Source organism: Pecten maximus, chromosome 4 (assembly GCF_902652985.1).
Source record: "Pecten maximus chromosome 4, xPecMax1.1, whole genome shotgun sequence".
Taxonomy (NCBI): Eukaryota; Metazoa; Mollusca; class Bivalvia; order Pectinida; family Pectinidae; genus Pecten; species Pecten maximus.
This window is the reverse complement of record NC_047018.1, coordinates 6,143,979-6,167,362: the sequence shown is the minus strand read 5'-3', so window position 1 is coordinate 6,167,362 and position 23,384 is coordinate 6,143,979. Positions and strand designations below refer to the sequence as shown.

General features: G+C 39.1%; 1 protein-coding gene and 1 long non-coding RNA gene across 4 annotated transcripts in view; both read right to left on the bottom strand.

The window, feature by feature from the left end:
• Positions 1 to 2,161: 2,161 nt before the first annotated feature.
• LOC117325058 (transcription initiation factor TFIID subunit 2-like) overlaps positions 2,162 to 23,384 on the bottom strand; it is a 30,975-nt gene continuing 9,752 nt past the window's right edge. Inside the window, exons 16-32 of one of the 3 annotated variants that reach the window (XM_033880983.1) lie at positions 23,136 to 23,245; positions 17,081 to 17,146; positions 15,614 to 15,746; positions 15,203 to 15,322; positions 14,932 to 15,072; positions 14,614 to 14,724; positions 14,069 to 14,154; positions 13,735 to 13,851; positions 9,510 to 9,649; positions 9,176 to 9,245; positions 8,789 to 8,893; positions 7,682 to 7,781; positions 7,461 to 7,532; positions 5,861 to 6,148; positions 5,481 to 5,537; positions 4,082 to 4,217; positions 2,162 to 3,850 (exon numbers count right to left, since the gene is read on the bottom strand). In XM_033880983.1, coding sequence (XP_033736874.1) covers positions 3,534 to 3,850; positions 4,082 to 4,217; positions 5,481 to 5,537; positions 5,861 to 6,148; positions 7,461 to 7,532; positions 7,682 to 7,781; positions 8,789 to 8,893; positions 9,176 to 9,245; positions 9,510 to 9,649; positions 13,735 to 13,851; positions 14,069 to 14,154; positions 14,614 to 14,724; positions 14,932 to 15,072; positions 15,203 to 15,322; positions 15,614 to 15,746; positions 17,081 to 17,146; positions 23,136 to 23,245 — 2,169 coding nt within the window. In that variant the 3' untranslated portion in view covers positions 2,162 to 3,533. Of the gene's footprint in view, positions 3,851 to 4,081; positions 4,218 to 5,294; positions 5,424 to 5,480; positions 5,538 to 5,860; positions 6,149 to 7,460; positions 7,533 to 7,681; positions 7,782 to 8,788; positions 8,894 to 9,175; positions 9,246 to 9,509; positions 9,650 to 13,734; positions 13,852 to 14,068; positions 14,155 to 14,613; positions 14,725 to 14,931; positions 15,073 to 15,202; positions 15,323 to 15,613; positions 15,747 to 17,080; positions 17,147 to 23,135; positions 23,246 to 23,384 lie in introns of all 3 variants that reach the window. The other 2 variants (XM_033880982.1, XM_033880984.1) reach the window with 2 other exon arrangements.
• LOC117325060 lies at positions 19,213 to 22,510 on the bottom strand. The gene is made up of 2 exons (XR_004532123.1): positions 20,581 to 22,510; positions 19,213 to 20,185 (listed from the first exon to the last, which is right to left on the bottom strand). It is a non-coding gene; the product is annotated as an uncharacterized LOC117325060 (long non-coding RNA).

Below are 23,384 nucleotides of genomic sequence, written 5' to 3'. Positions count from 1 at the left end.
AAGGAATTACCTCTATTTCCCCATTAGGCCCCGCCCCTTTGGCCCCTTGGGGGTCAGAGTCACTATTTATGCAAAATCTATTCCCCATCCCCAAAGGATGTTTCTGACCAAATTGGGTTCAAATCCATTCATAACTTTATGACTAGTAGCAATTTAAAGGAATTGCCTCAATTTCCCCTATTGGGCCCCGCCCCTCAGGCCCCTTGGGGGTCAGAGTCACCATTTATGCAAAATCTGTTCCCCTTCCCCAAAGGATGTTTCTGACTAAATTGGGTTCAAATCCATTCATAACTTTATGACTAGTAGCGATTTGAAAGAATTACCTCTATTTCCCCTAATGGGCCCCGCCCCTTTGGCCCCTTGGGGGTCAGAGTAACCATTTATGCAAAATCTGTTCCCCTTCCCCAAAGGATGTTTCTGACCAAATTGGGTTCAAATCCATTCATAACTTAATGACTAGTAGCGATTTGAAGGAATTACCTCTATTTCCCCATTAGGCCCCGCCCCTTTGGCCCCTTGGGGGTCAGAGTCACCATTTATGCAAAATCTGTTCCCCTTCCCCAAAGGATGTTTCTGACCAAATTGGGTTCAAATCCATTCATAACTTTATGACTAGTAGCGATTTAAAGGAATTGCCTTAATTTCCCCTATTGGGCCCTGATCCTCAGGCCCCTTGGGGGTCAGAGTCACCATTTATGCAAAATCTGATCCCCTTCCCCGAAGGATGTTTCTGACCAAATTGGGTTCAAATCCATTCATAACTTTATGACTAGTAGCGATTAGAAGGAATTACCTCTATTTCCCCATTAGGCCCCGCCCCTTTGGCCCCTTGGGGGTCAGAGTCACCATTTATGCAAAATCTGTTCCCCTTCCCCAAAGGATGTTTCTGACCAAATTGGGTTCAAATCCATTCATAACTTTATGACTAGTAGCGATTTAAAGGAATTGCCTTAATTTCCCCTATTGGGCCCTGCCCCTCAGGCCCCTTGGGGGTCAGAGTAACCATTTATGCAAAATCTGATCCCCTTATGCCAAGGATGTTTCTGACCAAATTTGGTCAAAATCCAATAAGAACTTTATGACTAGTAGCGATTTGAAGCAAATGTTGACGGACGGACGACGGACGACGGACGCTGCACCATGGCATAAGCTCACCGGACCTTCGGTCCAGGTGAGCTAAAAAACCAGAATTGTCATTCTGAGGATAATTAATACCCCCAGTAGATACTGTTTACACATCAAATGGTTAAGTTACAGTCCCAGTGAATTCAATATTATATGTATAACCTTGAATTTCCCTTGATATGTACATGAAATAGAGCAGTATCTAAATTTCAACCAATAACAGGCTGCTATTTGCTTCAGCATGGTTGTCAGAATTGACCAATTATTGAAATGTTGACAAATCAAAAGCTACTTTATGATTCAGCTTGGTTTTCATGGCAACAAAATCTATACATTGATGCTCAGTATCCCCTAATTCATCTGTATAACAAATTTGGTCAAAATCGGCCAATAACTGGTATTATGTCAAATTATACGCTTTGTTAACTTACACCATTTAACCAAGGCTGAATAAATTTAAACTGTCAAATGACTGAAGTGTTATCAATGGTCCTTTATCAGAAAACCTTTTTATACTGACCAGTTACCATGGCAACCAAACTTTCGAAGAAAATAAGTCACATGCACATCTACATATAGTCCTTCATATTTGTTGTGAGAAGTTTATTATCATTATTAGAGCTGTATCTACATGCCACCTTCATCACGCTGAAGGAGAAAGTGTGTCATGGAAAGAACTGTTTAGAACGATACAATATCAGTTGGCAGAGAATTCTAGTTGTGACTATTATAATAATAATTGTAGAATAATTACATACCGATGTTTTACCCAGAGTTTAATACATTTTAGATGTTTGGTGTGTACATGTATGTCCTTCAGTCCATAATGTGCTAATTTAGTAGCTGAGTTTTGAGTTTTTTATGACTGCTCCTGGAGAACCAATCTAACTTCTAAGTGTCCTGATGAGAAGGCCCAGTAAAATTACTTTTCCAGAGAATTTTAAAAGTATTTCAGGGGAATCCCATTCCAGGTCCAACTACATTATGTCGATGCTTTATGTAGATGCCAGGAAGATAAATAAAGACAAGGCTGGAATGACTCATCTGTTTCTTTAATGTGCATAATCCTGATATAAAAATCAATCCCAAACACAATCACACATATGTAGACAGAAACTGGTATTTAGCATTTAAAAGATGATTACGAATATGATTTATTTCTATCTTTTAAGTTTTCCAAATACTTTTCCTGTAACTTAAAAAGAGACTAGTTGATTGGTATGTGATGTTTAATATACATTTGTAGATCCTATCATATTACAACTTCTGTCGTTACTTCACATTCTAGATTTACCCAACACGCACACTATCACCTGGTTTACATCAGGATTAACAGGACAGTCACTTGTCTTCTGTCGGTAAGATACTGTAGGAGTTCAGTACATTTCCACCAGGATTAACAGGTCTGTCAGTAAGTAATTACTGTAGGAGTTCAGTACATTTCCACCAGGATTAACAGGTCTGTCGGTAAGTAATTACTGTAGGATTTCAGTACATTTCCACCAGGATTAACAGGTCTGTCGGTAAGTAATTACTGTAGGAGTTCAGTACATTTCCACCAGGATTAACAGGACAGTCACTTGTCTTCTGTCAGTAAGTTACTGTAGGAGTTCAGTACATTTCCATCAGGATTAACAGGTCTGTCAGTAAGTAATTACTGTAGGATTTCAGTACATTTCCACCAGGATTAACAGGTCTGTCGGTAAGTAATTACTGTAGGAGTTCAGTACATTTCCATCAGGATTAACAGGACTGTCACTTGTCTTCTGTCGGTAAGTTACTGTAGGAGTTCAGTACATTTCCATCAGGATTAACAGGACTGTCACTTGTCTTCTGTCGGTAAGTTACTGTAGGAGTTCAGTACATTTCCATCAGGATTAACAGGACAGTCACTTGTCTTCTGTCAGTAAGTTACTGTAGGAGTTCAGTACATTTCCACCAGGATTAACAGGACTGTCACGTGTCTTCTGTCGGTAAGTTACTGTAGGAGTTCAGTACATTTCCACCAGGATTAACAGGACTGTCAGTAAGTTACTGTAGGAGTTCAGTACATTTCCATCAGGATTAACAGGACTGTCAGTAAGTTACTGTAGGAGTTCAGTACATTTCCATCAGGATTAACAGGACTGTCACTTGTCTTCTGTCGGTAAGTTACTGTAGGAGTTCAGTACATTTCCACCAGGATTAACAGGTCTGTCAGTAAGTTACTGTAGGAGTTCAGTACATTTCCACCAGGATTAACAGAACAGTCACTTGTCTTCTGTTGGTAAGTTACTGTAGGAGTTCAGTACAGGGACTGGCCATTCAGATATTCTTAACATAAGAAAATGAATAGCTGTGATAAAACTCCTTTGTATAAAGTTGCTTCACAATCCATACTTGCATGGTCACTGATTTTGACAAGTTCTTCATATGATCTCAAACTCTGGTGAACTTGGAGGGTCAAGTTTCACTATAGGAGAGTTGACAGTACTTGTCTCTGAGCTGTAATGTCCTCCGGCATCCTTAGGCCGGTCTGATGACTCACGATCACGTTCTGGTTTATCATGTTTGTGTTTATGCTTATGTTTGTGTTTGTTTTTCTTCTTCTTTTTCTTTGACTTGTGTGATTTGCTAGATGAAGGATCGTCTGGGTTAGTTTGCATTGACACTTCTCCTCCAGAGGTTTGAGATCCTGGCAGCAATCCAGCAAATGACATCGGAGGTTTGCTCCCCCCTTTTGTCTCTGAAAATGATCCATAATTACACACAATTCAATAACTGTTTGAAATCAAATACCACAAACAGAGGAATGCATAGGCAAGAACTAAAAAATATTTTTATATTTTAATAATTTTTTTTTTTTTAAATAATAAATGAAATTCAATTGTAGTGTGACATAACATGCACCCGATTTGTTCTTATTACATACAACAGTATATCCTAAACAAGTAGAAAGTTGATATTGTTTACATACCAGAGCTGTAGTGGATGGGAGATGAGGAATCCTCACTAAGACGACCTATCGTATCCATGGATACAGAGCCACCAGTCTGGGGAGGGGGGATAGATGACACAGATATTTTGGATATGGAGTCCTCCTCCTGTTTCATCTGTTAAAGTGAGTAAACTATAGACTTCTATGTCATTCTTAACAGTAACATACAAACTGACCTCATTTCTAGTGAAGTACAACCGTATAGATAAATTATATTCTCCTTTGATATACAGTATTCTTATGAAATGAAAAATACACATGAAATCATGGTTGTGATGCATTTTTTCATTAAATGTATGATCATTGATTATTCAAATCAGCACTTGATGCTACAACAAGGCTTTGTTTTGTATTGATTTAACTTACATGTAATTAGAGTATCAAACAATTACCAGAATGAAACATTCTCTGATTTTTTAAAGAAATACGTTTACACCAAACAAACTCTTCAGAAGAAAGACAACAGAAGATTGAAGAGAATAAAAACAGTTCAACTAGTGTACAAGCATGCAAACAATTTTATATATTAGTAAATTTAGTAGTTCATTCTCACAACAAAAACAAACTCAATCTTTGTAACAGTTGATATATAAGGAAATATTACTGGTATATTATTTTATAACTTTAAACTGATCCAGATTAACATTTAATTTAAAATTGATCAATATTAATCTCTATCCTGTTTCAATGAGATCCATCAGTACGAATATTTTTTTTATTATTATTTAATTGACAGGAATTATCTCAGCTATTCTTTCTGACCTGTCACCCACAAGTTAATATCTTTAAACTAAATCACAGTCGATTCCAACAGTTACTTTTAATCCAGCACACGGGTAATATCTATCCCAGTCAACCATTAATGTAGAACAAATTAAATCTCTTGATCAAATCAGCGTACTGTAAACTTTCTGTGCTGTCTATTTATTTTTCAATCTGGAAAGGAATCCATGTAGTGTCTAAATAAATCTAATGATATGGTACTACAGAATTTAGCTAAGATCAGATAAATTTTACAATGGCAATTTAGAATTAAAATATCAGCACACTGCCATTGTAAAATAGGCTAAAGTGGTGTGTAGTGTTTTTGAAAATTTAATTGTTGCAAACTTTTTGTATAAATCGTGGCAGTTAGAAGCTGTGAAAGAAAGTTGCTTTCTGTTAAGCCATTGCTTGTAAAAGTATGCTGTACCCCAACAAATTTGAAGAGATCGGAAGTAAACGTGGAGGCCTGAGTGGAGGATGGTGTATGAGGTGGGCGTATCTCCTCCCTCACCGAGGGTAGGAAAGAAGGGGCACTATCCACAGGGGCACCACCAATCTGTTAGCAAACCACAAACAACACAACAAACATCAGCCAAGGCTGCTAAAACAGTACCAGTGTCATGCCAGGCAAATCATTCAGTGCAAAGGAATTATATCTTTTAAAACATCTCTGAAATGAATGGCAAAATGTTCATTTAATATAGTGTCTCCAGGCATTTCAATTTACACAATAATTATTTTCATAATACATGGCAAACAATTGGCATTCAGGAACATGCATCAAGCAAAATCGACCTTACATTTATTATACTTCAATGTATATATATTGCTCATAATAATCAGTATGTGTGCAGTGAAGGTTCTTGGTAAGGGATAGAAATTAACGGCAGCACATCCACCTTTTATGTATACATTAATGCCACCGCAGCGATTACAGTCAATTATTCACAATAGCAAGTTAAATGCAACAGACAATGTCATGTGACAGCTGACCTTGATTTTAAGTTTGAATGAGGTGTTACTGTCCTCGCTTTGGCCCGCCTCTACGGTGTTGCCCTCTACGATAGACGATTCCAGTGTGGGATTTACGTCCAGTGAGGGGTGAGGTCCCAGGTCCAGGGGTGAGTCAGCTGATCGCTTCAGTCCATGTGGGACATCCGTCTCTACAGTACCTGAAGTTGTTACTTCTGTTATGTCTAGAATTTCCCCTTCTTCAACTTCCATGGCAATATTTTCTGTTTCCACATCATCCACTTCCTCTTCATCTTCCTCAAACATTGCCTAACAGAGAAAATTAAAGCCGATATTCAAACACTGCCTATTAAACAGAGAAATGAAGAATCAAGTCCGTTTAAATGCCATTTTGTTATTAGATTTACAATATTCTCAAAATATTGACTAACTCACCAACATAGTACAATGAATTGTCTGTTAATTTCCCCTTTAAACAGCCTTGCTATTTCATCAACATTTACTAAACTTGTTTTTCCTGATGTATTCTGGGAAGACAGATTGTTGCATACTGAAGCTCAGCCTTGTACCCCTCTAAAAATGACCGTTTTTTTTTCTTTCTCATTTATGAATGTTGCACAGGCATTTCTTTTGCCATTTTAGAAAGGAAAGCCCTTATAGGCATGCTCAATGAAGATAAGTATACCATGTTCTTCTACTGAACTCCTACAGTTTCAACATTCAAAATCACTGAATAATAGAGTACAATGCAATTCTTCTGGTAAGATTTCATTCTTTTATTGAAATTGCATCTTAAACATTTGTAATAGTGTGTAAATTTGGCAATTTATTGGTTTTAATTAGTTTGATATATTATACTTCAGCAAGTTCAGGTATGTGCCATTCGCTGTTTTCGTGGTGCATGCGAACTTGTGTACGACTGTGCTGTTTACATGTATGTTGTAAATAGTTATGTAAATGTGGGGTTGGAATGTTACTGTACATGATCATGTCTAGTGTCCTCTCATTTTGGTTTTTATTATCTAACATATTTATATTAATTTAGGACATTATTATTCGTTCTAGCAGAATACCACCGGCACTGGGTGAGAGTTTCTTTATGAGAAGTATGATGCCCCAAACTCATTGTTCGGGTATGTATATGATAGATATTTTGCAAAATTTAAAGATGTGTATCATCAATGAAATTATATTTACCATAGATATATCATAGAATATTTTATTTGTGTAAATTATTCTATATGCTAGTACATGTATGCCAAATGGCGGGAAATGTTAAATTACTGAAGTTTATAAGTTTCCCTGTGTTTATAGGGTCGTTTGTAATATGACAATAATACCTGTAATTGTGATTGTGTTTTATTTGTATTATAGGGTCCTTTGTTTGTACAATAAAGAAATAGAACATGACAACTCGGCTTGGATGATTTTGTTAAAATTCACACATTCAATACTGCACTTACCGGGTATACATAATTTAAATGGATGCAGCATGCAAGGGGCTGTTCAACATCTGTGATACATATAATATGTACTAATAATTGTCCTTTATATTAATGATGTAAACTATAATGGCCTAGATATAATGATGGAATGTATATCATTGTTTGTATCCACTCACCTCCATTTCCACAGGTACCACAGAGGGATTGAATTTTGCCTTCTTCTCCTTGAGATTGAACACAACCAAACTCTGAAATTGACGTTGGTTACTGAATTAACTATACTCTGACATTAAGACAAAATGATATGCAAATTCACAACTGTTACAGTTTTAAAATCATTTTTAATGTCTCTTAGATGAAGTAGAGGCCATCACTATTACTGTATAAGGTGACCTACCTCTGGGATTCCGAGACAAGTGGGGCGTGTTCGGCCATATAAGGTAAAGTAGAGGTCAGCTATGTCGCACCTCAGACGACAATCATGGGAAAATTCGATACTGGATAACAGAAAAAATCACACATTTTTAAATTAGCATTTCTGAAAACATCAAGTTTCTCCATTAAATCATATCTTTAATCAACATTGTCATCCTCTAGACTATCAAAGATTAGTTGTTCCAGTAATTTTAAACTACATACCACGTTCATCCTGTAATAATCCCACGGTGCCAACAAATAACCTCTGACTCAAATTCAGATGAGTGTCCATTTGACAGGACAATGGAAACATTTTATAGTGATTTTAGTGAACAGCAACAGGTGAGTGAACCATTTGGCAGACAAGTAAAGTACCATTAACAATGCCAAATGTCTGGTATACTGTCACTTTACAGAATGTTTGTTATGGCATTTTATACTAGAGCATTTATGAACAAAAGACACACAGAGAATGTATAAGATTAAATTTTATAATATGTATTGTATTGGGCCGAGGGACTATAACAGCTGTGGCACTGGACTTCAGTTAGAGCTGGGTAAATTGGTAGTTACATAAAGAGCTTGGTAGGTGAAGCTTTCGGCAAAGTTCATAAAAGTGAAGGGAGTAAGCTTGATAACAGAATTCTTGGGGAGCTTACAAATTACATAATGTAGAAAGATGCCCATATTGAAGCTGTTCCACAGATGAAATACCCAAAATAAAGATAGGTGATTTAAGTAGATCTGTAAAACAATGTATCTATAATTGTCAGAATGAACAAAAAAAAAAAAAAACGTCTGTAGAACTGGACAAAAAACATCAGAAGAGAAACATTTAAGAAAATATTCTGACAGAATAATCAGCCTAAACAAAAACTTCATCTTAATAATTAGTGTGTGATGTTTTGAGAAATAATCATAATAATTAGTGTACATGTGTATCATGTTTTGAGAAATAATCATAATAATTCGTGCAAAATGTTTTGAGTAATAATCATAATAATTAGTGTGTAATGTTTTGAGAAATAATCATAATAATTAGTGTGTAATGTTTTGAGACAATAGTGAGTGTTAGTGTAACCCTTACTTCATGAGTTTCCACAGTCGCTCCACCAAGGCCTGCGTGTGTAGATGGCTGTGCTCCCCTCGTTTGAATGGTGGATTCTGTACCAGCTTTCTGATGACTATGTGTCTGAATATATACATATCACATAAATATTATACATAATTCATTGCTTTCAAATAGTTTTACGAAAGAAATGTCTTCTGACAAGACATCAAAGTTTAACTAATACGACTTGGACAGGATTTATATCATTTTAATGTTACCCTTTAAAAATAATGATCTTGAAAGTTCATTTTCCTGTATTTACACAGTATATTTTTTATACATAACAGATACTCAAATATTTACAGCTGTCTATTGACTTGTAGTTATTCAAAATATTAACCACTTCAAACATATGGTACATACCTGAAATATACATCCGGATCTGTCTCTATTACATCAATCAGATTATGTAGTTCTTCAGGCTTACAATCAGCTGAAAATATTAGTATGGTCATTTACATTAATTTGTAAATAATCAAATTTGAGCTGCTGATAATTGGAATGAAATGTGATCAAATATTTTCTCAAAATAAATTGACCTAGGATTAATTATGACAATAATGTACGACACCTTTTTGATGAATGCATTTTTACAGTAACATACACAACCGTTTGGGAATAATTCATACATTATTATCATAATTTCAGTAATTAAAATACAATCTTAATTGACAGATCGTTTATATATTTGACGTACTTTTGATGTAGTCTACCACAGCTTCCACAGCAGCAATTCTAACATTCCTGAACACACCATACTGCATGTAATTCCTAAACAGGGACACATCACTGGGTAAATGTCCAAACTTCTGTAGAATTCGTATAGCTTTCAGACAGCTGTAAAGTAGGAAAGTACGCATTAACAAAATTTTATTCATCTACACAATAAACCCCCTTCACTAAATTTCAGAAAAATTCTTTTTCACCTGACAGTGAGAGTGTGGTGGTAGTGTACATAGTGTACAGTGTCTCACTTGACAGTGACAGTGTGGTGGTAGTGTACAATGTCTCACCTGACAGTGACAGTGTGGTGGTAGTGTACATAGTGTACAGTGTCTCACTTGACAGTGACAGTGTGGTGGTAGTGTACAATGTCTCACCTGACAGTGACAGTGTGGTGGTAGTGTACAGTGTCTCACCTGACAGTGACAGTGTGGTGGTAGTGTACAATGTCTCACCTGACAGTGACAGTGTGGTGGTAGTGTACAATGTCTCACCTGACAGTGAGAGTGTGGTGGTAGTGTACATAGTGTACAGTGTCTCACTTGACAGTGACAGTGTGGTGGTAGTGTACAATGTCTCACCTGACAGTGACAGTGTGGTGGTAGTGTACAATGTCTCACCTGACAGTGACAGTGTGGTGGTAGTGTACAATGTCTCACCTGACAGTGACAGTGTGGTGGTAGTGTACAATGTCTCACCTGACAGTGAGAGTGTGGTGGTAGTGTACATAGTGTACAGTGTCTCACTTGACAGTGACAGTGTGGTGGTAGTGTACAATGTCTCACCTGACAGTGACAGTGTGGTGGTAGTGTACAATGTCTCACCTGACAGTGACAGTGTGGTGGTAGTGTACAATGTCTCACCTGACAGTGACAGTGTGGTGGTAGTGTACAATGTCTCACCTGACAGTGACAGTGTGGTGGTAGTGTACAATGTCTCACCTGACAGTGAGAGTGTGGTGGTAGTGTACATAGTGTACAGTGTCTCACTTGACAGTGACAGTGTGGTGGTAGTGTACAATGTCTCACCTGACAGTGACAGTGTGGTGGTAGTGTACATAGTGTACAGTGTCTCACCTGACAGTGACAGTGTGGTGGTAGTGTACAATGTCTCACCTGACAGTGACAGTGTGGTGGTAGTGTACAATGTCTCACCTGACAGTGACAGTGTGGTGGTAGTGTACAATGTCTCACCTGACAGTGACAGTGTGGTGGTAGTGTACAATGTCTCACCTGACAGTGAGAGTGTGGTGGTAGTGTACATAGTGTACAGTGTCTCACTTGACAGTGACAGTGTGGTGGTAGTGTACAATGTCTCACCTGACAGTGACAGTGTGGTGGTAGTGTACAATGTCTCACCTGACAGTGACAGTGTGGTGGTAGTGTACAATGTCTCACCTGACAGTGACAGTGTGGTGGTAGTGTACAATGTCTCACCTGACAGTGACAGTGTGGTGGTAGTGTACAGTTTCTCACCTGACAGTGAGAGTGTGGTGGTAGTGTACAGTGTCTCACCTGACAGTGACAGTGTGGTGGTAGTGTACAGTGTCTCACCTGACAGTGACAGTGTGGTGGTAGTGTACAGTTTCTCACCTGACAGTGACGGTGAGGTGTACAGTGTCTCACCTGACAGTGACGATGTGGTATACATTGTCTCACCTGACAGTGACGGTGAGGTGTACAGTTTCTCACCTGACAGTGACGATGTGGTATACAATGTCTCACCTGACAGTGACAGTGTGGTGGTAGTGTAGTGTCTCACCTGACAGTGTCAGTGTGGTGGTAGTGTACAGTGTCTCACCTGACAGTGACAGTGTGGTGGTAGTGTAGTGTCTCACCTGACAGTGACGATGTGGTGGTAGTGTACAGTGTCTCACCTGACAGTGACAGTGTGGTGGTAGTGTAGTGTCTCACCTGACAGTGACAGTGTGGTGGTAGTGTACAGTTTCTCACCTGACAGTGAGAGTGTGGTGGTAGTGTACAGTATCTCACCTGACAGTGACGATGTTGTATACAATGTCTCACCTGACAGTGACGGTGAGGTGTACAGTGTCTCACCTGACAGTGACGATGTGGTATACAATGTCTCACCTGACAGTGACGGTGAGGTGTACAGTTTCTCACCTGACAGTGACGATGTGGTATACAATGTCTCACCTGACAGTGACGATGTGGTATACAATGTCTCACCTGACAGTGACAGTGTGGTGGTAGTGTAGTGTCTCACCTGACAGTGACGATGTGGTGGTAGTGTACAATGTCTCACCTGACAGTGACAGTGTGGTGGTAGTGTAGTGTCTCACCTGACAGTGACAGTGTGGTGGTAGTGTACAATGTCCCACCTGACAGTGACAGTGTGGTGGTAGTGTAGTGTCTCACCTGACAGTGACAGTGTGGTGGTAGTGTACAGTGTCTCACCTGACAGTGACAGTGTGGTGGTAGTGTACAGTGTCTCACCTGACAGTGACAGTGTGGTGGTAGTGTACAATGTCTCACCTGACAGTGACAGTGTGGTGGTAGTGTACAGTGTCTCACCTGACAGTGACAGTGTGGTGGTAGTGTACAGTGTCTCACCTGACAGTGACAGTGTGGTGGTAGTGTACAGTGTCTCACCTGACAGTGACAGTGTGGTGGTAGTGTACAGTGTCTCACCTGACAGTGACGATGTGGTGGTAGTGTACAGTATCTCACCTGACAGTGACGATGTGGTATACAATGTCTCACCTGACAGTGACGGTGAGGTGTACAGTTTCTCACCTGACAGTGACGATGTGGTATACAATGTCTCACCTGACAGTGACGGTGAGGTGTACAGTTTCTCACCTGACAGTGATGATGTGGTATACAATGTCTCACCTGACAGTGACGGTGAGGTGTACAGTTTCTCACCTGACAGTGACGATGTTGTATACAATGTCTCACCTGACAGTGACGGTGAGGTGTACAGTGTCTCACCTGACAGTGACGATGTGGTATACAATGTCTCACCTGACAGTGACGGTGAGGTGTACAGTTTCTCACCTGACAGTGACGATGTGGTATACAATGTCTCACCTGACAGTGACGATGTGGTATACAATGTCTCACCTGACAGTGACAGTGTGGTGGTAGTGTAGTGTCTCACCTGACAGTGACGATGTGGTGGTAGTGTACAATGTCTCACCTGACAGTGACAGTGTGGTGGTAGTGTAGTGTCTCACCTGACAGTGACAGTGTGGTGGTAGTGTACAATGTCCCACCTGACAGTGACAGTGTGGTGGTAGTGTAGTGTCTCACCTGACAGTGACAGTGTGGTGGTAGTGTACAGTGTCTCACCTGACAGTGACAGTGTGGTGGTAGTGTACAGTGTCTCACCTGACAGTGACAGTGTGGTGGTAGTGTACAATGTCTCACCTGACAGTGACAGTGTGGTGGTAGTGTACAGTGTCTCACCTGACAGTGACAGTGTGGTGGTAGTGTACAATGTCTCACCTGACAGTGACAGTGTGGTGGTAGTGTACAGTGTCTCACCTGACAGTGACAGTGTGGTGGTAGTGTACAGTGTCTCACCTGACAGTGACAGTGTGGTGGTAGTGTACAGTGTCTCACCTGACAGTGACAGTGTGGTGGTAGTGTACAGTGTCTCACCTGACAGTGACGATGTGGTGGTAGTGTACAGTATCTCACCTGACAGTGACGATGTGGTATACAATGTCTCACCTGACAGTGACGGTGAGGTGTACAGTTTCTCACCTGACAGTGACGATGTGGTATACAATGTCTCACCTGACAGTGACGGTGAGGTGTACAGTTTCTCACCTGACAGTGATGATGTGGTATACAATGTCTCACCTGACAGTGACGGTGAGGTGTACAGTTTCTCACCTGACAGTGACGATGTGGTATACAATGTCTCACCTGACAGTGACGGTGAGGTGTACAGTTTCTCACCTGACAGTGACGGTGAGGTGTACAGTTTCTCACCTGACAGTGACGATGTGGTGTACAATGTCTCACCTGACAGTGACGGTGAGGTGTACAGTTTCTCACCTGACAGTGACGGTGAGGTGTACAATGTCTCACCTGACAGTGACGATGTGGTGGTAGTGTACAGTATCTCACCTGACAGTGACGATGTGGTATACAATGTCTCACCTGACAGTGACGGTGAGGTGTACAGTTTCTCACCTGACAGTGACGGTGAGGTGTACAGTTTCTCACCTGACAGTGACGATGTGGTGATAACAGGGAAGTAACTTGTCTAAGTTGAGGCAGCGTGTTATCTCCTCCAGGATCTGTTTGGTTTCTGATGTTAGACTGTCCATTGTTGGGCCCTCTCTGTAAGACAACATGTCTGTGATAGACTGATAAGTTCTCTGTATGATACATTAACACAGTAATGGTGATTCTTATCTGGTGCTTCACATTCCCAGAAATTGTAATACAAACTAAAAGTTTCTCCAATAATTTTGATATTTTTCATGATTTTATTTTTCATTTCCCTAACATTAAGTACAGTATGATACCCTAGAAGGGCATTGATATCACAACCTACCCCAGACCTGTCATGATGGTGACGGCAGGAGACAGGGTGGCAGCTAGGGAATCCAACAGGGCGGCTCGGTAGTAGTTATCAGAGTACTGCAACATACCAATAAAATTGTACGTTTTCCTTTCAATCTACCATCACAACAGCTGTTCAATATGGCACAGCTTACCTTACGACGCATTATTTCATGTGAATACTAATTGATATTCAAAGATTTACACCCATCACACACAGCAAATATCCAACCAGGTAAAAGTTTTAGTCTCAAACTATGTTGAAGTCAAATTGAAAAGAAAAGAAAATCCTCATTTCACTCTGTTCAATAAATCACAGAACCCAATACGACCCTTGTAGTATTAATTATATACTCATGACAAGCATTTCAATAATTTCTAGCAAAACTTAAACCTGGCAATGCTGACGCCAGGGCAATTCCATGAACAAATCCTATACTTCAGATAGGAGAGGCTATAAAATGTATACAGTTGTACAGAAACAACACATTACTGGACATTTATCAACCTGTCAAAGTTTACATACAAGTAACCTACTTTGTTTTTGCTATTATCATTGTATTTGAAAAGTTCCAGAATGAAGTGGAGAACATCCGGAGGACAGATGGCCTGAATGCTCCTGAGGTGGGCCATGGCAAACGGTATAGTCTGTAATGTTGAATGTAGCACTACAATAAGTTTTAATAAAATATTAGAGTAATGGGTTCCAAACTGCTTCAATACAAGCAAACTATTGTATTGCTTCAACTTTTAAAATATAATTGATTAAACTAGAAAACTAAGTTAATTTTCTATATGCACATTAAGTCATCATTAGATGTTTCACATATAAAACTATAAAAGTATAATCCATACCTTTAGGAGATAGTAATGCTGTAGTTTGGAGAAGTTATTTTGTCTGACGATGTTTGGACAGGAGTGTGACCCAAACAGCTTACGGAAGATAGTTATCATAGCAGGAGGTCCAACCCAGTTATTTACCATGGAGTTAGCTACCTGTAATCACAATACAAATTATGTAATTCACAGTATAGCACTTCTTAAAAGAAATCTATTTACTAAAAACATAGAAATAAAAAAGAACACACATACAGTGTTTATTGTCTAGTATATATGAAGTACTTACTTTAGATAAACAAAGACACGCCTCCATTCGTACCCGATAGAAACAGTGTTCATTCTCTAGCGTGTCTGTCAAAGCTTTCCTGGTAGCAGCTGTTGGATAGTTCTCTAGTGCTACAATAGCCTGGAGTTTACAAAATACATTACCTATTACGATCAACTGTCTGATATCAGATAATCTACTATTAACAGGGATTTAAACATCATTACTACCAGTCTTTTCTCTTTCAAATGAACAGATGAGATTTACACCTGTGTTGTTACTTAAACGAATATAACATGGATTTATTAACTGTTCCTTTTGCTACTTTCAAAACACATTAAAAATGTAGAAGAGGAAATCATCCTTGGATTGATTATAAATGTAGAATGTGTGTAATTTACCTTTCTAGGGATAATTCTGATAAATCCTTACCTCTTTCTGAGCAACAACATCTCTCTCAAACTTGAGCTGGTATTGCCACATAAAGTCTGGCTGTTCCCATGTCACCTGACTAAGGAGGTGCATATCTGGGTCTATCCTCAGCCACAACACAGGAGAGTCAGCGCTAAAACACATTAACATGTATGAACAAATCTTGTCCACTTACAGGGTATTTTGTTATTATTCAATATATATCAACGATTTCTACTGGTAAAGCCTCTTGATCCTCTAGGTAAAAATGCACTCATTATGTCAACAGGATTTACTTCCTGACAAATATGTAAATATAGACCAACAAGGAGCCGCAAAGCTTGGCATTATCCCCCTCATCCCGCAGTTGGTATGAAAACCAAAATACATGTATATATCAAGCTCAAAGTAACAGTTATTAAGGAAACAGTAATTTGGTATTTTTGATTAAGTTTCCATGGTGATAGAAAAAATACCGAAAATGGAAGGTCCGCAATAGCAAAAGGCACAACTAGGACACTAGTCTGATATATACAGAAATTTTCAAGGAGCTGCGTCAAACGGTTTTTGAGTTATAGCCCGAAAACGAAAGGAAACAGTAATTTGGTATTTTTGACTAAGTTTCCATGGTGACAGAAAAAATACTGAAAATGGTAGGTCCGCAATAGCAAAAGGCACAACTGGGGCACTAGTCTGATATATACAGAAAGTTTCAAGGAGCTGCGTCAAACGGTTTTTGAGTTATAGCCCAGGAACAAAGGAAACAGTAATTTGGTATTTTTGACTAAGTTTCCATGGTGACAGAAAAAATACTGAAAATGGAAGGTCCGCAATAGCAAAAGGCACAACTACGGCACTAGTCTGAAATATACAGAAATTTTCAAGGAGCTGCGTCAAACGTTTTTTGAGTTATAGCCCGAAAACGAAAGGAAACAGTAATTTGGTATTTTTGACTAAGTTTCCATGGTGACAGAAAAAATACTGAAAATGGTAGGTCCGCAATAGCAAAAGGCACAACTAGGGTACTAGTCTGATATATGTAGAAAGTTTCAAGGAGCTGCGTTGAACGGTTATGGAGTTATAGCCCGGAAACGAAAGGAAACAGTAATTTGGTATTTTTGACTAAGTTTCCATGGTGACAGAAAAAATACTGAAAATGGAAGGTCCGCAATAGCAAAAGGCACAACTAGGGCACTAGTCTGATATATACAGAAAGTTTCAAGGAGCTGCGTTGAACGGTTATGGAGTTATGGCCCGGAAAAGAATCTCGGACGGACGGACGGACGGACGGAGCCCAATTTAATATCCCCGCAAACGCGTTTCACGGGGGATAAAAACAAGTTGACCATTCAATAGCAAAATGACACCACACCTTTCCTGAGACAATGCACCATGACTTTCCTGGGAAAAGAATTTGAATATACTGTTCAGGTCCGATATATCAAGCACATGTGAAATCAATAAAACATTCAGGGCAATTAAACTTACTCCATGGCGCTAAGATCCATATCTACCTCCTCTGCTGTCATCAGAGGGATCTTCTTCTTTTTGTTCCTGAAATAAAATTATATAGGAGGAAAATGTCATAAAACTGAAGGCAACTTCACATACTGTTTTCATAGTGACCACAAGTCTGTTTTTGACATTGCTGTCCCTGTATCTACATCACTATACAAAATCCACATACTAGTAGATACAGACATTGCTGCCTCTATATCTACATCACAACATGAAATCCACATACTAGTAGATACAGACATTACTGTCTCTATATCTACATCACAACATGAAATACACATACTAGTAGAACCCCTAAAATACTAGTAGATACAGACATTGCTGTCTCTATATCTACATCACAACATGAAATCCACATAATAGTAGATACAGACATTGCTGTCTCTATATCTACATCACAACATGAAATCCACATACTAGTAGATACAGACATTGCTGCCTCTATATCTTCATCACAACATGGAATCCACATACTAGTAGATACAGACATTGCTGCCCCTGTATCTACATCACAACATGAAATCCACATACTAGTAGATACAGACATTGCTGTCTCTATATCTACATCACAACATGAAATCCACATACTAGTAGATACAGACATTGCTGTCTCTATATCTACATCACAACATGAAATCCACATACTGGTAGATACAGACATTACTGTCTCTATATCTACATCACAACATGAAATCCACATACTAGTAGAACCCCTAAAATACTAATAGATACAGACATTGCTGTCTTTGTATCTACATCACAACATGAAATCCACATACTAGTAGATACAGACATTGCTGCCTCTATATCTTCATCACAACATGAAATCCACATTTTATACACAACACACCAAAACAGTATGAAAGTCAAAAATTTATTGAATGGAACCAATAACTTGTTCAGGCTCATATTAAATATTATCTAAAGGTTTTGGCATTCTTAGGGGCTGCTCATTCTTACAACTAAATAACATCAACTAACAATATTACATAATAAATTTTTACTCGCTACTCAAAAGATACACCTAAACAATTAAGATACTAATTATACTATAGGGGCATGCAACCCCCAAGCTAGAGCGATCATAGCTTAGCTAGCTATGACTAATAGAGAGGAGAGAAACCTAGCTTGAGCGACCTCAAGCCACAGAGTAAGCAGTTGGTAGCTAAAAAGCAGGCAGTTCTGCTAAGACTGTTTCAGATGGGGCGACCCCCGAGCTTGGGCGATCCCAAGCATATCATCTACATAAGAAATAAATACACAAAATATGATATAATGAATTGGGGGCAAGAAATTCCCCGAATTTAAAAGGCCAAATCGAAGAGGTTACAATAAAGTAACCGAATGAGAGCCCCCAAGAAAGAAATTATGTGCAAGAAGGATATGACAATGTAATATTTTTAAGAGTGTAGATAAAGTGAATCGATGATGAACTAGAAAATTATTGATTATAATCAGTACAACTAAGCACAAATTTGCCTATAGAAATTAATGCACCGTATTACATATATACACACATAATTATCATATGCTCTAAAATGAGACATTAAGAAGTTAAATGTGGTCAGTGGCACAGTAACTGGTATAAAGCTTGCAGATAAACCAAGTAATGACAAGAGTTCAAATGATTGAAAGGTTATATCACGTATGGAATAAAGCTGAAAAAGAGAGGAAAAACATACCTAATACTATAAAGTGAGATAGTATTTAAAGGAGCACTAGATTCTGCGTCTGTGAATGAGACAGATGCAAGAACTACATCCTTCTGATGGAGGTCTAATTAAGGAAACAGTGCCAATGATAAAGTGTTAAGGATGATAATTAGGTACTGGGAACGCACCCTGAAGATGTAAGAGGATAACAAGCTCCGTATGTCAACTATATCTACTAATAATAGACAAAGAAAGGGTTGCAGATGTCCTAAGAAAGTCAACAAACTGGTTGCCAAGACTAAGGAACTTACATACACAGAACAGGTAGTTATAATGAACCTGCCAACACTCAAACTGATTACGATGCATAAAAGGAGATACGATTAAAGTTATAAGTACTTAATGCAATAAGGATACTGAATGTAGTACAGGGCTTATACAGCTAACTTAAATAAACAAGATGTGAGTATTCCGAGAAACACCCAGAGAAGAGACTTGACTCTGTCGGACTCCAGAGAAGCAGCTTGACTCCAGGTATTTCACAGTGAAGAAAGAAATTGAGTACTCAAAACTAAAGAAGGGGCTTGACTCTACTGAACAGCAGAAATACAATAAGGATACTGAATGGTGTACAGGGCTTAAACAGCTAACTTAAATTAACAAGACTTGAGTATTTGGAGAAACACCCAGAGAAGAAACTTGGCTCTGATATCGATGAACTCCAGAGAAGCAACTTGACTCCAGGTATTTCACGGTGAAGAAAGAAAATGGAGTACTCGAAACTTATAGAAGGAGCTTGACTCTACTGAACCGCAGAGAAGCAACTTGACTCTAAAATGCCTGACTTAGAGAAGAAGCTTGACTCTACTTGACAGCAGAGAAGCAACTTGACTCTAAAATGCTTGACTTAGAGAAGAAGCTTGACTCTACTTGACAGCAGAGAAGCAACTTGACTCTAAATCATTCATACTGAAAGGTCCTACTAGAGAAGAAGCTTGACCCTACTGAGCCATAGAGAAGCGACTTGACTCTAGTACCCCTGTAGTGACAAACTTGACTCCTATGTGCTACTGAGAATACCCTTGGCTCAGAGTCGCAGTGACTCATGAGAAGAGACTTGACTCGCAGACACAGCTGAGAAGACCCTTGACTCTTGAGTTGTGATTACTCATGAGAAGAGTTTTGACTCATGATTGGAGAAGCGATGACATGACTGCATAAACTAACGAATCAAAACACAGCGAAGTAGTAGCTGGTGGCATGACAAACTTGACTCCTAAGTGCTACTGAGAAGACCCTTGGCTCTGAGTCTCAGTGACTCGTGAGAAGAGACTTGACTCGCAGACACAGCTGAGAAGAGTTTTGACTCTGAGTGTGATTACTCATGAGAAGAGTTTTGACTCATGATTGGAGAAGCAAAGACCTGACTACGTAAGCTAACGAATCAAAACACAGCGAAGTAGTAGGTAGCTAGTGCGGGACACTCTTGACTAAGTGCTACTGAGAAGACTACATACTTTGAGTCGCAGTGACTCATGAGAAGAGACTTGACTCGCAGACACAGCTGAGAAAACCCTTGACTCTTGAGTTGTGATTACTCATGAGAAGAGTTTTGACTCATGATTGGAGAAGCGATGACATGACTGCATAAACTAACGAATCAAAACACAGCGAAGTAGTAGCTGGTGGCATGACAAACTTGACTCCTAAGTGCTACTGAGAAGACCCTTGGCTCTGAGTCTCAGTGACTCGTGAGAAGAGACTTGACTCGCAGACACAGCTGAGAAGAGTTTTGACTCATGATTGGAGAAGCAAGACCTGACTACGTAAGCTAACGAATCAAAACACAGCGAAGTAGTAGGTAGCTAGTGCGGGACACTCTTGACTAAGTGCTACTGAGAAGACTACATACTTTGAGTCGCAGTGACTCATGAGAAGAGACTTGACTCGCAGACACAGCTGAGAAAACCCTTGACTCTTGAGTTGTGATTACTCATGAGAAGAGTTTTGACTCATGATTGGAGAAGCGATGACATGACTGCATAAACTAACGAATCAAAACACAGCGAAGTAGTAGCTGGTGGCATGACAAACTTGACTCCTAAGTGCTACTGAGAAGACCCTTGGCTCTGAGTCTCAGTGACTCGTGAGAAGAAACTTGACTCGCAGACACAGCTGAGAAGACCCTTGACTTCGAGTTATGACAACTCAAGAGAAGAGTGACTTGATTGTGGTTGAAGACATGACCTGATTACCCACAAAATAAACAAATAAAACATGGCATAGGTTGGTGGCTATTGTAAGGAAAAACTTCACTTCTTATGGCTGCTGAGAAGATCCTAGACTTTAAGTTGTGATTACTCATGAGATGAGTGACTTGACTCGTAATAGAAGAGGCTTGATCTGACTGATAACTAATTAAACCTAGTACATGATAATAACAATCTAGTAACAGACTAAATAAAGTGAGGAAGAAACATCATCTCTATATATATCTATGACAAAGCTCTCCTTAACAGTTGCATAATATATTCCGCACAAGTATAAACAAGAATCTGTGACAAGTACAAGGAAAACAATAATGCTAGATACAGATAAAAGGTGTGACAGCTATGCCGTAAACCAATTATTTAGAAATATCTGTGACAAGTACATAGAAAACAGTAACGCTAGATACAGATAGAAGGTGTGAACGCGAAGATATAAATGTTTACTAGAGTAACAAGTATCGAGAATGCTCCTCTGATATCCACGCTGTAACCAAAGTCTGGTCAGGTACAACAAGTCAAAATAGACAGATTGATGAGTACTCTCACCGCTGAAAAGTCCAAGACAACTGAGTTGGAAGCATAGTAAGCTGATGCTACGATTTCCACTTTATCTGCATGTCGCTATCATCGGGAGATGGAAACGCATAATGTAGTTCGGTGAGTTTCCGAGTCGTCTGTATGTAGTTATCAAAGTTGTTCGTTGATTATCCGAGGAGTCTGCATGTCGTAATCGTCGGGAGATTGAAATTCCGACTAGTTAAGTTGTTCGGTTAGTTCCGAGTACACTGCATGTCGTAATATCGCGAGATGGAAATCTAGACTAATAATGTTGTACGTGTAGTTCCTTAATTATTTTTCCTTAAATCAGATAATTACCCCTACAAAATTAACCGTAAACGCCAAAGAAGACGATGCAATGCCCTACAGTGTTCGACAAGACATGGGCGCTGCCATCTTGAATCCCGCACGGAATCCTGGGATCGCGCACCAAGCTGCTGGTAGTGACGCGTTCCTGACCTGCTTGGCCGCCATGTTAGATGACCCGAGACGGTTTACAAACTGATGTCTTTCGATTTCCACTAGCACGAATAAGTCACACACAAAGTTAGATCCCGATAGCAAAGAAAACACATTGTGGTTGCATAAAGACTGTTAGGATCCAAATAGGAAATACACAGCTCGATGACGAATGACATTCGTCAATGTAAACTAAAGGAAATGTCCTCGACACACGTCGATAAAAATGTAAACAAACACAACACACGTGTAAATACCGTTATTGGTGTGTACTTCACTGTCGTAGGAGACGACAACTCCAGGCAAAACACTCGTAAGTTCAAAAGTCAATAGGAGTTGTTGCGACGAAAGTAAACAATAGGAGAAAATAATGATGAATAAAACACTGCTGCTACAAATAATCACGCTGCTTGAAAATGAATGCAGGTGGCGCTATCCCCTGACGTATTTCCATTGGTCAAGAACATCACGTGATCAAAGGCGCGAGGTTAGAAATAGATATTTACTAACATGAAGACTGTGACGGGGTTTTTAAATGTTGTGTACAAACAACTATTTAGTAAACAAAATATCATATTAGTAGATACAGACATTGCTGTCTCTATATCTACATCACAACATGAAATCCACATACTAGTAGATACAGACATTGCTGTCTCTATATCTACATCACAACATGAAATCCACATACTAGTAGATACAGACATTGCTGCCTCTATATCTTCATCACAACATGAAATCCACATACTAGTAGATACAGACATTACTGTCTCTATATCCACATCACAACATGAAATCCACATACTAGTAGATACAGACATTGCTGCCCCTGTATCTACATCACAACATGAAATCCACATATTAGTAGATACAGACATTACTGTCTCTATATCCACATCACAACATGAAATCCACATACTAGTAGATACAGACATTGCTGTCTTTGTATTTTTATCACAACACCAAACCAGGACATAATGAATTTGTCTCAAAACATAAAAAAATTCTTTATTGCTGTGACACTTTAAAAGAAATACATGTTGATTAACACTCTACATATCTGTGTGTCTTGTTCCTAGTATATACCTTCTACTCTTGGAATGACATGTGATATCAAACTTGGTCTTGTTCTCTTCAATCTTAAAGGTATGGTTAAAGGAGCCATCCAGTTCCTGTATAGTCACTGTCAGAGGACCCTGGCCAACAACAATCCAGCATTACTAAACATTCAACATTTAATTCCTATAACTGAGGATCTACACATCTCTGTATTAGAACTCATTTATCCGTAAATTCTTCTTGTAAACAAACAATCCAGATATTTCAGTGATTCTG